Below are 16,165 nucleotides of genomic sequence, written 5' to 3'. Positions count from 1 at the left end.
GAGGGGGGAAAGAGGGAGGGATTGGAGTGGGGGCTGTTGGATGAGCAAGGGACGAGCTATGGGGAGAGGGGAGCAGGGGACCGGTGGAGAGAGGGATGAGAGATTTGGGGGAAGGGGGATGAGAAGGGGGCTGGGGGAGGGAGAGGGGAGAGAGAACGGGAGGGGGAGGGGCGCGAGGGGAAGGGAGGGGGTCGTGGATCCTCCAGGTAAAGAACGCGAGAGAGAGAAACTGAGGGAGGGGATGGGGGAGGGCATGGGAAGTGAGAAGAGGAAGGGGATCTCAGCAGGGGTTGGGGCGTGAGATGAAAGCTGGGTGAGAAGCTGGACCCTACAGGGGAGTCTGGGGACGCAGGGACCGGAACTATTCTGAAAGATTTGAGGGAAGGAGTTTCAGGGGAAGGTTATTATCGTGGTAACATAGATAGGCGCAGGTGGCTCGTGTGCGCTGTTTTTACAAGTGCAGTTGCGCTTTATAGAGTTGTGAGATTCCTGAGATAAGAATCATTACCCTGTTTTGTTTATTTCTTGCTCTGTTAAGAGTACCCACCTCATTAGCTTGTTGCAAGGGATTAAATTCGTTAATATACATAAACTGCTTAAAGACTGTTCACTATTATTATCATCTTAAGTTGCACACACAAACCCCACCACAAAAAGAATGAAATCCCTCTCTTTTATCCTATTTTAACACCTATCCCAATTTATAATTATATAGTAATCGGTGTGCTTGTTTCATAACGGTGTCGGCTAGCACCTCACAAGGGACCCGAGACAAAGTAAACGTAATAGGAAATGCTAACTCTGGCTGAGCTCTTACTTTGCGGCAGGTGCTGTTCTCAGCATTTTTTCCCCTTATAGCGCCTATTTCTCACTGTGACTCTTGAGTTAGTATTATTTTTTTCTCTTCCTCTTACAGCCAAGGAAACGGAGATACTGTGTATAAAAGGTGCAGTTGTACCTTATCCAAGGACACATAGCTGGTAGGTGGCAGTGCCAGAATTTGCTCCAGAGCCCTGTGCTGTGAGTAAATATTTGTCCACTGTGCTAGTGGCTCTCAACCAGGGGAGGTTTTTGTCCCCCAAGGGACATGTGGCAATGTCTGGAAACGTTTTTGGTTGTCACAACTGGGGAAGTGCTATTGACATCTAGTGGGAAGAGGCCAGGGATGCTAACAGCATTTTACATTGCACAGGATGGCCCCCCACGAGAGAATTGTCCAGTCCTGAATATCATTAATACTTAAGTTGGGAAACTCTGCAGTAGGAAAACTGGTCTTGATTAAGCACTTGCTCTGTGGTGCACTTCTACTTCATTCTCCCAGTGACCTCTTGAGGGGAAGGAGATATTAGTCTTTTATTACAGGTGGAGAAATTAAGCTCAGAGAGGGCAAGTCATATGTCCAAGGTCACACTGCTAATGAGTGGCAGAGCTAAAAGTCAGGCAGCCAACCTCTGGAGTCCGACTCAACCATAATATTAATCTAGCATGCTTGGGTGCTGGCACCATGGTATTGGGTAGAATCAGTGGGGACTCTTGAGTCAGATGGTTCTGAGTTTGTTCCTCTGAACAGTGGGACCTATCTCTTCAACTCACAGGGCTGTTAGGAGAGTTGGGTGGGGCATGGTAAGACTGATGCCACTCAATGGCTGTCTCTTGAGAAATCCAGGTTGCCTGGCTCTGGGCTGGATTATGCTATACAGACACAGACAGCTAGACAACAAGGTTACAGCTACTTTAATGCAGGTAGCACAGGGCACTCATTGGATGATAGGGTTGATATATACAGTGGAGTGACCTTATTTATCACTGTGTGCTTTCTTGGGGGCAAGCCCTCGGCTGGGTGACTTCAGGACCTAAGAGAAGAATCTGACCTGGCCCCTGCCCCAAGGAGCTCACTTTCTGTACAGCCCAGGGTGTGGTTCCCTGTGAATCCCCACTGAGACTGCAATCCTGGTCAGCCTGATGCTCATGGCCTCACTCCCTCTGGCTCAAATTCCTCTCCAGTGCCAGAGGGATCTTTCTCACAGCAGAGCAGGCTTCTGTGCAGCTTTTTAGACTAGGCTGTAGCCCAAGTGTCCTGGGCAGCCTTTCCTGTCTGCTCCCACATTAACCATTCCTTGAATTGATGGGTGGGTAAGAGGTTATGCTGCAGACCATGCCAACCAGAGTGCTAGGGTTGGAATACGTGGTATCTTGCCCTGTGGAGCTTAAATTCTAGTGGGAGAAGATGGCACACAAATATGGTAATGCCAGGTGGGTAAGAGGTTATGCTGCAGACCATGCCAACCAGAGTGCTAGGGTTGGAATACGTGGTCTCTTGCCCTGTGGAGCTTAAATTCTAGTGGGAGAAGATGGCACACAAATATGGTAATGCCAGATCTTGTTACATGCTAAAATAAAATTAATAAGGGTGACATGATAGAGAAACAGGATGGGGGAGGGCATGTGGGAGCAACATCAGAATGGATGAGCTGGGGAGGCTTTCGGGGGTAAGGGGGAGATAATTGCATTGAGAGGTCTTAATGATAAGGAGCCATTTGAACAAAGATTGGGAAGAAAGAGCTATCCAGGTGGAGGGAACAGCAGGTACAAAGGCCCTGAGGTCAGAACTAGCTTTCAGTCTGAGAGGATAAAAGGGAGCCAGTGGAGAGATTGGTAAGAGATGAGAAAAGTCAGCAGGTGCCAGACTGTGCACAGTCTGTGACCATAATAAGGAGTTTACATTTTATTTTGAGCATCACAGGAAGCAGTTGGAGGGTTTTGAGCAGGGAAGTGGCATAATGTGATTTACATTGAGGAAAACAAAAATCTTTGTGATTGCTGTGAAGTAATTTGACTCTAGGGTGGCAGGAACAGGAGCAGAGAGATGCTAAGGGGGCTTGTAGCAGCCATCCTGGCTATGAGATGACATTTGTGGTTAATGACGTAGAGGTCAAGAACCTGAGCTTTGGAATTGGGCTGTCTAGGAGACCATTTTAGCTCTGCTACTCATAGTCCATTTGGGCCACTATAACAAAGTATCATAGACTGGGTGACTTATAAACAACAGAAATTTCTCAAAATTCTGGAGGCTGGAAGTACAAGAACAGAATGTCAGCATGGTCGGGTGCTGATGAGGGTCCTCTTCAGGGTTGCAGACAGCCAACTTCTCATTGTGTCCTCACATGGTAGAAAGACAGTGAGCTAGCTCTCTGGGGTCCCTTTTATAAGGGTACTAATCCCATTCATGAAGGATCTACCTTCATGACCTAATCAAAGGCCCCATCTCCTAATACTATCACCTTGGGGATTAGAATTTCAACATGAATTTTGGAGGGACACAAACATTTATTCTATTGCACAGCCTGTGTCCTTGATCTAAAGATTTTCTCTGCTGACCTCCTTTTCTCTGCTGCAAAATGGGGTTGGCAGCAGAACCTACCTGAAAAAGGGCCACTGTGAAGAATCGAAGAGATGTTTGCAAAGTGTTAGCTCAGTGCCCAGCCCAGAGCAAGAACACAGTATATTAACTCTTACCTTTATGGTTATTACAACTCCATGGGGTTACTGTGAAGTTAAAGGTGATCAAGTATATGAGGTGTGGAGTGTGTCAAGCTGTTAGTGCTCTGGGCTGCAAGTAATAGAGGGCCCAACCTATAGGATTTCTTTGCTTCGATGTAACAAGAAGCTAGAAGTAGGCTCAAGCATGAGTTTAGTTGGACATCACAGGCAGAGTCCAGGTAAATCTCTAAGATTTTCTTGGCTTTCTTCTGATCATGCTGTGGTCACAACATGGCTGTGGAGCTCCAAGCAGTTTGTCTTCACCCAACAGAGAAGAGCTCCACACAGAGCTCTTGTATCAAGAGGAAAATCATCCAGACACAGACTCCTCTTAGATCTCAGTGGCCAGAACCAGTTAGCCTCCTTTGTATCAAGAGGAAAATCATCCAGACACAGACTCCTCTTAGATCTCAGTGGCCAGAACCAGATTATGTGTCCACCCCTTTATCCCCACCCTTGTGGTCAAGGAACTTTCCTGTAGTCATACAATACAGGCTAAATTGCTTAACAAGGAGAACCCAAATTAACAGTGCCTCAAATAAGGTAGAAACTTATTCTTCTCTCATATAACAGTTTATAGGTGTTCTGGGATGGGTCAGTGCCTGAGCCACACAAGGTCATCAGAGTCCCTACTGTCTTGTCTTCTACTATCCTTGAGGTCAGGGGACAGCACTCTTTTTCTGTAAACAGTCAGATAGTAAATATGTTTGGCCTGTGGACAGCTTTGTAGGCTACCCAGTCTCTGTCGCAGCTACTCAGCTCTGCTGTGGTATCTCCAAAGCAGCCACAGAGGATGCATAAGCAAATGGGTGTGGCCGTGTGCTGATAAAGTTTTATTTAATTAAAAAAAAAAACAGGCTACAGGCTAGATTTAGCCCACGGGCTTGCTGTTGTTTGCTGACTCCAACTGTAGGCTAGTGGTTCTCAAACATTTTGAACTCAAGACACCTTTATACCCTTAAGAATTATTGAAAACCCTTAAAAATTATTGAAAACCCCAAAGCACTTTTATTTACAGGAATCTTATCTAATGATATGTATCATATTAGAAACTGAGACTGAGAAAATTTCAAAGTACTTATTAATACATTTAAAAATAGCAATAATAAGGGCCGGCCTGTGGCCCACTTGGGAGAGTGTGGTGCTGATAACACCAAGGCCACGGGTTCAGATCTCTATATAGGGATGGCCAGCTAGCTCACTGGGTGAGCGTGGTACTGACAACACCAAGTCAAGGGTTAAGATCCCTTTACCAGTCATCTTTTTTAAAAAAATAAAAAATAAAAATAGCAATAATAAACTCTTCATGTGTTAATAGAAATCATATTTTTTAAATGCAAAATAGCCATGTTTTTCAAAACAAAAAGTTTGGAAACAGCAAAAAACATTATTTTTTTTGTAAATCTCTTTAATGTCTGACTTTGAAGACAGCTGGGTTTCTCCTATTTGCTTCTGCCTTCAACCTATGGCAATGTAGCCTCTGGAAAACCCCATTGTATGCTCACAAGAGAATGAGAGTAAAGAAGCAAATAACATCTTAGTGTTATCAGAAAAATGATTCTGACCTTGCAGTACCCCTTGGGAGGATCTCAGGGATCCCTGAGGGTCTCCAGACCACCGGAGGACCACTGTCCTAGGCCAGGGTTTCTCAACCTTGGCACTACTGATATATGAGGGTGGGTCATTTTTTGTTGTGGGGGGCTGTCCTGTGCATTGTAGGATATTAAGCAGCATCCCTGGCCTCCACCCACTAGATGCCAACAGCGCTGCTCTCCACCAACCCCCCGTCCTCACAATTAAAAATGTCCGCCGGGGGGGGGTAACATCACCCCCAGTTAAGAACCACTGCTCTAGGCTGTTGCCATCATCCTCCCAACTGAAGCCGCAGCCACATCTAGTTCCGCCTTCAGGAAGGGGGAAAGAGGAAGTTGAAGACAAACAGCTTTTGGGGGTGGGGAGTTTTACAGAAAGGAAAAAGGGGCTTGTGGATATTGGGGAACTCTTGGCAGTCAGCCACATTTGACAATGCCAGACATGATTGGGGATCTGTTAGTGTATGAGGGCAATTCAAAAAGTTCATGGAAAGGTTCATATTATCTTTCATTTCCATTTTCCTTGAGCTTTTTGAAGTGCCCTCGCATTAGTCTGCTTGGGCTATGTTATGGACCGAATGTTTATATCCCCCCCACCCCCCACCCCCCTCAATTCATATGCTGAAACTCTGATCCCCAATGTGATAGTATTAGGAGGTGGGGCCTTTGGAAGGTGATGAGGTCATGAGGGTGGAGCTCTCATGCATGGGATTAGTGTACTCTTATAAGAAGAGACATCAGAGAGCTCGCTTCCTCTCTCTGCTGTCTGCCATGTGAGGACACAGAAGGTGGCCATCTGTAACTGGAAGAGGGTCCTCACAAGAACTTCATGCTAACACCCTGATTTCGGGCTTCAGCTTCCAGAACTTTGAGAAATGACTGTCTACTGTTTGTAAGCCACCCAGTCTATGGTACTTTGTTACAGCAGCCCAAATGGACTAAGACAAACTGCCATAACAATGTACCACAGACTGGGTGGCTTAATCAACAGAAATTTTTTCTCACAGTTCTGGAAGCTGGAAGTCTGAGTTCCTGGTGAAGGTCTCTTCCAGGTTGCAGACAGTTTCCTTCTCACTGTGTTCTCATGTGGTAGAGTGAGAAATCACTGGTGTCTCTTCCCCTTATTATAAGGCCACAGTCCTATTCAGTTAGGCCCCTATCCTTATGATCTCATTTAACCTTAATTACCTCCTAAAAGCCCCATCTCCAAATATGGTCACATTGGAGTTAGAGTTTCAACACATGAATTTTGGGGGGATGCAGTGCAGTCCATAGCAGTTAGGAAGGGTTTGGAGAGTGGCCTTTGGGTAGGCATCCTAAAGTGTCTGCCACAGGGGACATAGAATTCCGTTTGCAGTCAGGACAGAACAATTATAAAAACAACGATGCTGACGGTAATTCACATTTTTTGAGTACTTGCTACTTGCCAGGCGCTGTTGTAAGCTGTTTAAGTATTTTCTTGTGTAATCCTCACAATGAAGCTGTGGGAGAAGCTTCAAGGAGACTGAGGTACAGAGGTTCCCAGGGTCACCCCTGGAGAGGGACAGAGCCAGGATTTGGATCCTTTCAGTCCCAGGCAGGGTGTATTTTCTTGTGTAATCCTCACAATGAAGCTGTGGGAGAAGCTTCAAGGAGACTGAGGTACAGAGGTGCCCAGGGTCACCCCTGGAGAGGGACAGAGCCAGGATTTGGATCCTTTCAGTCCCAGGCAGGGGGAAAAGACTACAGCACCTCTTGGGGAGCCCACCCTCCCCTTGGCCATATGAAGCAAGCAAGCACTTCACCTTACAGGGAAGAAAACTGAGGCACAGAGGCAATGGCACTCACTCCAGGTCACACGGCTAAGAAGGGGAGCTGGGGACCCTTGGGCTCCCCTTGCACCGTAGCAGGGGTGGCAGGTTCTAGGATGATTAAGCTGGGCTTTCACCTCACTGAGCTTCCCTCCCCACAGGTGCTGCTGACCCCTGCCCCAGAAGGCCCCATGGAGGTCACGGTGCCCCAGCCTGTGAAGCAGGAGGGCCAGGCTGCCGAGGGCCTGATCTTGGACTCACCATGGCACCGGTTCCGCCACTTCCACCTGGGTGATGCACCGGGTCCCCGTGAGGCGCTGGGCCTGCTCCGTGCCCTGTGCCGAGACTGGCTCCGGCCTGAGGTGCACACCAAGGAGCAGATGCTGGAGCTGCTGGTGCTGGAGCAATTCCTGAGTGCCCTCCCTGCTGACACTCAGGCCTGGGTGTGCAGCCGACGGCCCCAGAGTGGTGAGGAAGCTGTGGCCCTGCTGGAGGAGCTCTGGGTAAGTCCAGCGGGCAGGCAGGCAGGAATAGGAGGGGGTCACTCGCCACCACCTCCGTGGTGTCCTCAGCATTGGTCCTTAGCATGTTGTGTTGTGACACAGTGATACACCACACGTAGACAAGTGCATAAAAATACGCCACAGAACCCTGATAACAAGTGGTGTGCGTTTGTCCAGTGGGGATGCTTTAGCTTTAGCCTAGATGCACATGCGAGGCCCATGGTGCAGTTCAGTGGGAACAGAGTCCACGTTGAGACTGCCCTTGATTCCAGCACCAGTTGCAGATAGGAGGTGCTAAGACCACCCTCATATTTGATAGTTCTCTAGAAGGATGCATAGAATTCTCCAAAGCCCCTATACTCACAGTTTCAGTTTATTACAGTGAAAGGACACAGATTAACATTAGCCAAGGGAAGAGGCGCTTCAGGCAGGGTCCAGGAATGTTGCAAGCAGGGAGCTTCCAGCTGTCCTTTCCCTGTGGGGACAGTAACAGCGCTAACTCCTCCCAGAAGTGATATGTGAGAATACGCAGGGAGTGTTGTCAACCAGGGAAGCTCCAGGCCTTGGTGCCCATGGTTTTAACTGAGGGTCAGCCATGCAGACGTGGTTTACATTCTGTGTGGCTGACGTCAGTTCCAGCCCCCCACCCCACCCCCGGAGGTCAACTGATACTACGTGGCCCAAACCCCCACCCTAAATCTATCATTGCTCTCTGACTGGCCTGAGGACCACTGGCAGACATACCCTTCTCTCAGGTGCAACATTCCAAGGGCTCAGAGATGACTTCCCAGAGGACTAATGCAGAGGCCAGACCTCTCTTCGGGCAAGTTTTTTTTTTTTTCTTTTTCTTTGTAATTATTTTCTTCGGGTAAGTTTAAATTTTTATTACACAGCAGGGATCTGCAGACTTACAGCCCACAATCTGTGTTTGTGAAGTTTTGTTGGCACTTCTTTTTCTTTGTAATTATTTTCTTCGGGTAAGTTTAAATTTTTACTACACAGCAGGGATCTGCAGACTTACAGCCCACAATCTGTGTTTGTGAAGTTTTGTTGGCACACAGCCACACCCATTCATTTACATTGTCTGTGGCGACATTTGAGCTGCAGTGGCAGACCTGAGCTGTCAGGACAGAAGCCTGTGGCACCCATCACATGGCCAGTGGCTGCCGTACTGGGCCTGAGTGATGAGCAGCAGCCAGCCATGCAGGGACCCAGGAGAAGAGTTGTCCAGGCTGAGAGAGCAGCCAGTGCAAAGGTCCTGAGGTGTATTCAAAAAGCAGAGAGGCTAGTGAGTAGGGGGGTTGTAAGTGGTGAGGTCTGAGGCAACGGACTGGGGGTGAAAAGTCAGACAGGATGGGCAAATGTTCATTGTAAGTGCTTATTGAGTGCCTTCTGAATGCCAGGGATATAACAGCAGAAAAGGCAGCATCTCTGTGAGGCAAAGTGAGCAAAAATCTTTCAGTCCATGACAGCTGGGCATCCTTCCCTTCTTTCCAAGGGATTGGTTCTGGTGGAGGCTGCCAGTGATCTCACAGTTCCTAATCCAGTGTCTCATCTGTCTCCTCTCTTACTTTCTGGGGCATGGCTTGCCCCTCATTTCCTCCCACTTCATAGGCACCTCCATGATAACTCTTGCTGGCTCCTCTCAGGCCTTCCCTCTTCTTTTTTCCTCACTCACTCTGGATCATTGTTTCCCAAAGTAAGTCATGTGAGTTTCCCATTGCTGCTGTAACAAATCACCATAAACTCCGTGGCTTATGAATGCCTCAAATCTATTTTCCTAACAATTCTGAGGTCAGAGATCCAAACTGGGTCTCAAAAATCAAGGAATCAGCTGAGCAACATTCCTTCTCTGGAGGTTCCAGGGGAGAATCCCTTTTGGTGCCTTTTCCGGCTTCTAAAGGCAGCCCACATCCCTTGGCTCATAGCTTCTTCCCCCATTTTCAGATTGCTTCACTCCGAGCTGTCCTTCCATCTTCCTGTCTGCTCCTCTGACCTTGACCCTCTTATGTCCCTCTGTCACTTATAAAGATACTTGTGACTTCATTGGGCCCGTCCAGATAATCCAGGATAATTTCCCCACTCCAGGGTCTTTAATTCAGTCATATCTGCAGAGTCCCTTTTGCCCTGTAAGGCAGCATATTCACAGATTTGGGGATTAGGACATGGACACCTTTGGGACCGTTATTCTGTCTACTACAGAGTTGAAGTGAACACAAGGTGAATGGGTGGTGGAAGAGAATGACATGGAATCCAACAGCCTTGGGGTTATTCCCTCTCCAGTTTCTATTAATCCCCTGCTTGCTTCAAGGAAAACATCTCACCATAGGGCTGAGATGTCTTTAACGCCTCCTCTGTTTGCTGTTCTTTCTTTTTAACAAGAGCAGGTCTCAGGCTCAGAACTTTCTGTATCATTCTCCACTGAGACTGGAATAACGTTGTATTGTGTGACTGAATTTTTCATGACATCTCTCTGCAGCATGTGATACTGTCTTTCCATCTCCGGCAACGTATCAAATTATTTTAAGTGAATGCAATTTTAGGTAAAAGTAAAGAGGAGTAATGATAGCCTGGGTGGTAGCCATTGCAACTGAAGTTGTGACAGTGGTGGGTGGAGAGCTGAAATTTGGGGAGCACAGCTTTAGACTGGGGTTCTTCAGCCTCTGGTCCGAGGGTCCGCACCTGTCCCCTACAGAGTTTTCACTGACACATTGCAGGATGAGGAAGATGAGAACTGGGTAGAGATGCACGTGCTGGTAGAAGGCAGTGGTTTGAAACTCTGTCATATCCAGGATCACTTGGAAGCCTCTAAAAAATACTTGTTGCCAGGATCTTACTCTCAGATGCTTAAATGTTGAGTGAGGTGGGTGGGGCAATGGCTGCAGCAGTTTTTAAACCTTTTTTTAATGTACAGTTCTTGGCATTTTTTTGTTTGTTGGTGGCTGGCTGGAAAGGGGATCCAAACCCTTGACTCTGGTGTTACAAGGTGGTGCTCTAACCAGCTGTGCTCATACTGGGGGGAACCTGGTTCTGGTGCTTGAGGAGCTCACAGCTGGGAGAGGAATACAGGCCCAGATACCCTTACAGTCCAGGATGCCAGTTCTTTGCATTTTTAACACATGACAGATTCTCGTACTGACCACCCTGATAAGGGTGCAGAACTATTCCATCACCCCAAAGAAATCTGTTGTGCCACCCCTCTGTCATGACCCACCCCTGCCCCAACCCCTGCAAATGCAGAGCAGGTCTCCATCACTATAGTTTTGTCTCTTGGGGAATGTCATATAAAAGGAATCATATGGTATGTAACCTTGAGACTGGCTTCCTTTAGCTTCATCCACGTTGTAGCATGTATCTATAGTTCATTCCTTTTTATTGCTGAGTAGTATCCCTGTGGTATGGATGTGCTGCAGTTTGTGTCTTCAGGCCCTCAATGAGGGACTTTTGGGTTGTTTCCAATTTTTAGTGATTTTTTTAATGGAGCTACTTTATATCTCTGTGTATAGGCTTCTGTGTGAACACAGGTTTTCACTTATTGAGGGTAATATCCAGGAATGTGATTGCTGGGTTTCATGGTCTTAGTCCACCCCAGCTGCTACAACAAAGTACCATAGACTGAGTGGCTTATAAACAACAGACATTTATTTCTCACAGTTCTGGAGGCTGGAAGTCCAAGGTCAGGGTGCCAGCAGGTTCATTGTCTGGTGAGGAACCACTTCCTGGTTCATAGGTAGTGCCTTCTAGCTGTGTCCTCGCATGGTGCAGGCGGGGAGGGAGCTCTCTGGGGCCTCACTTAAAAGGGCACTAATCCCATTCATGAGAGCTCCACCCTCATGAATAAATCACCTCCCAAAGGCCCCCCCTCCTAATACCATCACCTTAGGGATGAGGATTTCAGCATAAGAATTTGAGGGGGACACCAACATTCAGTCCACAGCAAAGTCTTCTGTCCATTTTCCAGTTGGGTTGTTTTTTTGCTGTTGTTGAGTTTTGAGCATGTTCATATTTTCTGGATATAAGTCCTTTGTCAGGTATTAGACTTTTGCATTTTTAAGAAGTGCCTCGTGATTTGTGTGTGCCATGCGGGGGTTGGGGACCACTGGTAAGAGAGAACCAGTCCTTCTCCAGGAGACAGTGAGGGAGCCCACAGACCTGGGAGCTGTTCTGCCTCAGTCACCTCCCAGCCACGTTGCCTCAGGAAAGTTACTTACTTCTCTCTGCCTCAGCTTCTTCATCTTACATCAGGGTCAGTAATTACAGTACCTACCTCATGGTGAAGGTGAATGTATTAATGTATGGAATGTTCTCAGAACAGGTCCCTGCATGAAGGTGTGTGTAGATGGGTTTTGGCTACTTTTATGACTCTGAGCTCATCCCGTCTGTTTCTTTGGCATTAAAATGTTCTTTTAGGAAATGATGGTAAAAGTAGATGATAGTTATTATTGCTTTTAATGTATTTACCTAGCAGAATAAAAAATCCCTTCCATTTGGGGGAGTGTAGGGGGGTTCTATTGGTTGCGAGAATCTAAAAGTTTGGGAATCATGGGTTTTATCGTTCTAAGGACTCCTCAGCTCCTCAGGTTCTAGAGGACTTAGAGAAATCACTTACTGGCTAAGTCAGCCTTGATGAATTTGTTTATTACTTTTTTATGGTATGTCTAGCCCTAACTAGAATGTAGACTCAGTTCCTGGCCCATAGTAAGTGCTAAAGAAAATGCGTGTGATGGAGGGAATGAACAACCCACCTGAGGCTGCTTCTTGTCCCACCGTGAAGTTCAGGGTTTGACACAGGAAGGCCAGGGCATGTTCTACTTCCTCAGTTCTGTTGAGGGGGAATACAGTCTGCCCAGAAAGATCAGATGACTTGGATACTGTCACCCAGCACCCAGTCTCAGGCACACAACAGCCAAAGGGGATAACTGAGACAGATAGGGGCTGGACCAACCCAGGAAACCCAAAGAAAAGCCGATGGGTGGGCCAGGGAACAGGAGGTGGGGACAGGCAGCCCCAGCCAGCGCCTGGTTAGCACAGCAGGAAATGCCGTCAGAGAGTCAGTATCTCAGGTCAGAATTGAAGAGGAAATCCTGGGGTTCCAGAGGAAGCCAGGAGCACAGGAAAGCAGCACAGGTTAACTGTTCAATGTAAAAGCAGAAATCACTGAAAAAGCAGATGGCACATTGATCAATAAAGCCCAAAACTCATTTTTTAGAAATAAGAATAGAGGGCCGGCCCGTGGCTCACTTAGTAGAGTGTGGTGCTGATAACACCAAGGCCATGGGTTCGGATCCTATATAGGGATGGCTGGTTAGCTCACTGGCTGAGCGTGGTGCTGACAACACCAAGCCAAGGGTTAAACTCCCCTTACCAGTCATCTTTTAAAAAAATTAAAAATAAATAAAAAATAAAAATAAGAATAGTACAAACCTTCAGCAAGTTGGTTGGGAATGAAACGAAACAACACAAATAAACATCAATGGTGAAAACAAGCATTGCCGTGGAGACCTAGTAGATTTGAGATCTCTTGAGACTATCATATACAAATTACACAATATGAGAGTACTTCAGACAGTTTGTGGAAAAAATAAATTAAAAGATAATATGAATCCTTCCATGACCTTTTTTTTTTTTAAAAAAAAGATGACCGGAAAGGGGATCTTAACCCTTGACTTGGTGTTGTCAGCACCACGCTCTCCCAAGTGAGCTAACCGGCCATCCCTATATGGGATCCGAACCCTTGGCCTTGGTGTTATCAGCACCACACTCTCCCGAGTGAGCCACGGGCCAGCCCTCTTCCATGAACTTTTTGAAGACCCCTCCTCATACATTCAAAAACTTAGATGAAATGGACAGTTTTCTAGGAAAATATAAATCACCCAAATATGCTCATGAAGTATCAGCAGACCTGAAGAGGCCAGAAACTAGAGGGGGTAGAAATCAAAACAGTGACCAAAGACCTTCCCCCACAAAAGGCCCTAGGCCCCAGCAGTTTTATGTGTAAGTTCTGCCAGACTGCCAAGGAACTGATCACTCTCATCTTTCACAAACTGTTCCAGGACACAGAGAAAGTGGGAAGCCACCCAGTTCACTTCTCAAGGCTCACACCACCCCAGCCCAAACCCCCAAACAACATAAAACCAGACAAAGGCAGGACAAGAAAAGAAAGTTTTAGACTACTCTCACAGAAGAAATAGATGCAAGAATCCTAAATAGAATATTAGTTATTTGAATCCAGCAATGGACTGATAGGCAGACGCATTGTGTTAACCCATACCAGGGTTTAACCCAGATGCACAGGGATGTTTCATCATTAGGAAATCTCTCAATTACAGTACAAAGACTTTGGAGCCAACAAAACCTGGATCTGAGTCTTGCCTCTACCACTTCCAAGCTGGGTGACCTTGGACAAGTTTCTGGGAATCTCGGAGCCTTGGCTTCCTCAGCTGCAATTTTTTAAATTAAAAAAAATTTTTTAATCTATCATTATACAATGTAGTTGATTTTTTTTTTTTTTTGTGACCGGTAAGGGGATCGCAACCCTTGGTGTGGTGTCGCCTGCACCGCACTCAGCCAGTGAGCACACCGGCCATTCCTACATAGGTTCCGAACCCGCGGCGGGAGCGTCGCTGCACTCCCAGCGCCGCACTCTCCCGAGCGCGCCACGGGGCCGGCCGCAATGTAGTTGATTTTCATGGCCCTTTACCAGTTCTTCCCTCTCCCTTTCCCACCTTCCTTAACATCATATCTGTTCTCTTAACAAGTTCAAGGAATTATTGTGATTGTTGTGTCTTCTCAGCTGCAATTTTGGAATAGTGATTCCCATGCCCTCCAGGATTGGTTGTAAGGAGGGCTCCATTAGGCAGCATGTTCCCAGCTTTGCATAATGGGTTCAATCAGAGGCACAAAGGTTGCAAAGGCAGGCTGGCTCATCAAAAAACAAGACTGAGAGGTCAGCTGGGTGCTGTTAAAGAAAAAAAAAATTCAGTGATACTTAAAGCATGGTAAGGAAGACTTTATTCAGGACCATCTTGACAGACCTAGGGACCACTGCAGTGGGATTTTTCAGCAGGGGAGAGAGATGGGGCTCAACTCCAAATATAGCATGAGCAAGTGGGAATCGAAAGCCAGGGAGCAAAGTGGAGGTCAGTGGAAGGAAAGTTACTGAGAGGAAACTTCAGGGGTAAGGAGGCTTCTGGCCAAAGCAATCTAACGGGATTCTTGCTGAAGTAGGCCAGGGAGATCAGATATCACCTGGGGGATGGTAGAGAATGAGGAACCTGACCTCAGATATCAAGGGGAGGGGGTCCTTGTTAAACTGACTTAGTGGGGATTGCTAAAACTTGGTTTTTCAAGGAAGATTGGGCCTAGGAGAAGGTTCAGGAGCCTGACTAAAATTTGGTCAAGCAAAGAATCTTGGTCAGTACCTGTCTATAACTCCCTACCACCACCACCAGTTTATAGCTGCTTCATAAGACCCCAGCTATAATGAGCATTTCTCAGTCTTAAGGCACAGACCTCTAGGACCAGCAGAATTCATCCAGCAGATGTTTACTGGGTCTGTGGCTGTGAATAGAACAGAGGCGGTTCCAGCTCTGATGATCCCGGGGGGTGGGGGAGAGGATGCTGAGAGGAGGGTAGACTTGGGCTCTGGCTCCATTCTAGCCAAAGAGCTGGCAGGGCCTGCTCATCGATCGAACTGGTTGGTGGCACTGAAGAGAAGGAAGACTCAGGGATGATTCTGCTGCCTGGGATGGAGCAGCTGAGTCCGTAGCTCCAGGCTTGAGCCAGGGAAATTCTCTGTAGGCAGTAGGTGCTCAATAAGTGCATGTTGGCACTTAGTGGCCTGAAGAAACTAGAACAAAGCCTGAAGTCACGGGGGGGGGGCATCATCCCCCGATCACCAGTCCCTCGGTGTCAGAGCTGTTCAGTGGGAGAAGAGAATATTGTCTATACTAGTTTATTCATAGTGTCAGACATTTATGGAGCACACGTTGTGGGCCAGGTGCTGTGCAGTTGGCCAGGATTCATCAGTGAACACAACAAAATCCCTGCCTTTCTGAAGTTTACAACTGGAGAGAGATATCCAGTCAATAATTAGGCATTTTACAGCTGGGATAAACACTAGAAAGGCATACTGGGGGGAACCTGGTTCTGGTGCTTGAGGAGCTCACAGCTGGGAGAGGAATACAGGCCCAGATGCCCTTACAGTCCAGGATGCCATGTTTGAGAAAAGCCCAAGAGGATGGTGAAAGCAGGACACACTTAACCCAAAGGGCAATCAGGGAGGACTTCCTGGAAGAAGGGGCCTCCATCTCAGAGGGCAGAAAGGAATCACCCAAAAAAGACAAAGCATCAGGAAGGACAGTTGTAGACAGAGATTAGAATGTGCAAGGGTGTGGAGGTAAGAGGAGAGCCAGTGTGCATCTGGAGAGCTGGATGTGGTGAGGGCATCCATTGCTCAGGGTGGCAGGGCAGGACTCGTGGAGGTGACGAAGCTAAGAGATCAGCAGGAGTCAAGACAAGAAAGGTCTTGAACATAGACAAACAAGTCCCACCTCCTCACCGTGGCCTGCAGGGCCCTGTAGGATGTGGCCCGGGCCAACCCTTTTGGCTTCCTTCAGTCCACCCTCCACTCCAGCCTCCTGGCTGCTCCTCCAGCTCACCAAGCTCCTTCCTGATTCGTGGCCTTGGTGTTCCTCTGCCTGGAGCACCCATTCCCTGGCTCTTCGAAAGGTCAACTATT

The 16,165-nt window shown here is 47.4% G+C and overlaps 1 protein-coding gene across 2 annotated transcripts in view; it reads left to right on the top strand.

Moving 5' to 3' along the window:
• The first annotated feature begins 924 nt into the window (after positions 1 to 924).
• Positions 925 to 16,165, top strand: part of ZNF444 (zinc finger protein 444) — a 24,506-nt gene continuing 9,265 nt past the window's right edge. For both annotated transcript variants that reach the window (XM_008582700.1, XM_008582699.1), the window contains exons 1-2: positions 925 to 980; positions 7,084 to 7,425. In XM_008582700.1, the coding sequence (XP_008580922.1) occupies positions 7,114 to 7,425 (312 nt within the window). In that variant the 5' untranslated portion in view covers positions 925 to 980; positions 7,084 to 7,113. The remainder of the gene's footprint in view (positions 981 to 7,083; positions 7,426 to 16,165) is intronic.

The sequence above is a fragment of the Galeopterus variegatus genome, unplaced genomic scaffold (genome assembly GCF_000696425.1).
Source record: "Galeopterus variegatus unplaced genomic scaffold, G_variegatus-3.0.2 Scaffold2704, whole genome shotgun sequence".
Lineage (NCBI taxonomy): Eukaryota > Metazoa > Chordata > Mammalia > Dermoptera > Cynocephalidae > Galeopterus > Galeopterus variegatus.
This window is presented reverse-complemented; position numbering and strand designations above follow the sequence as displayed.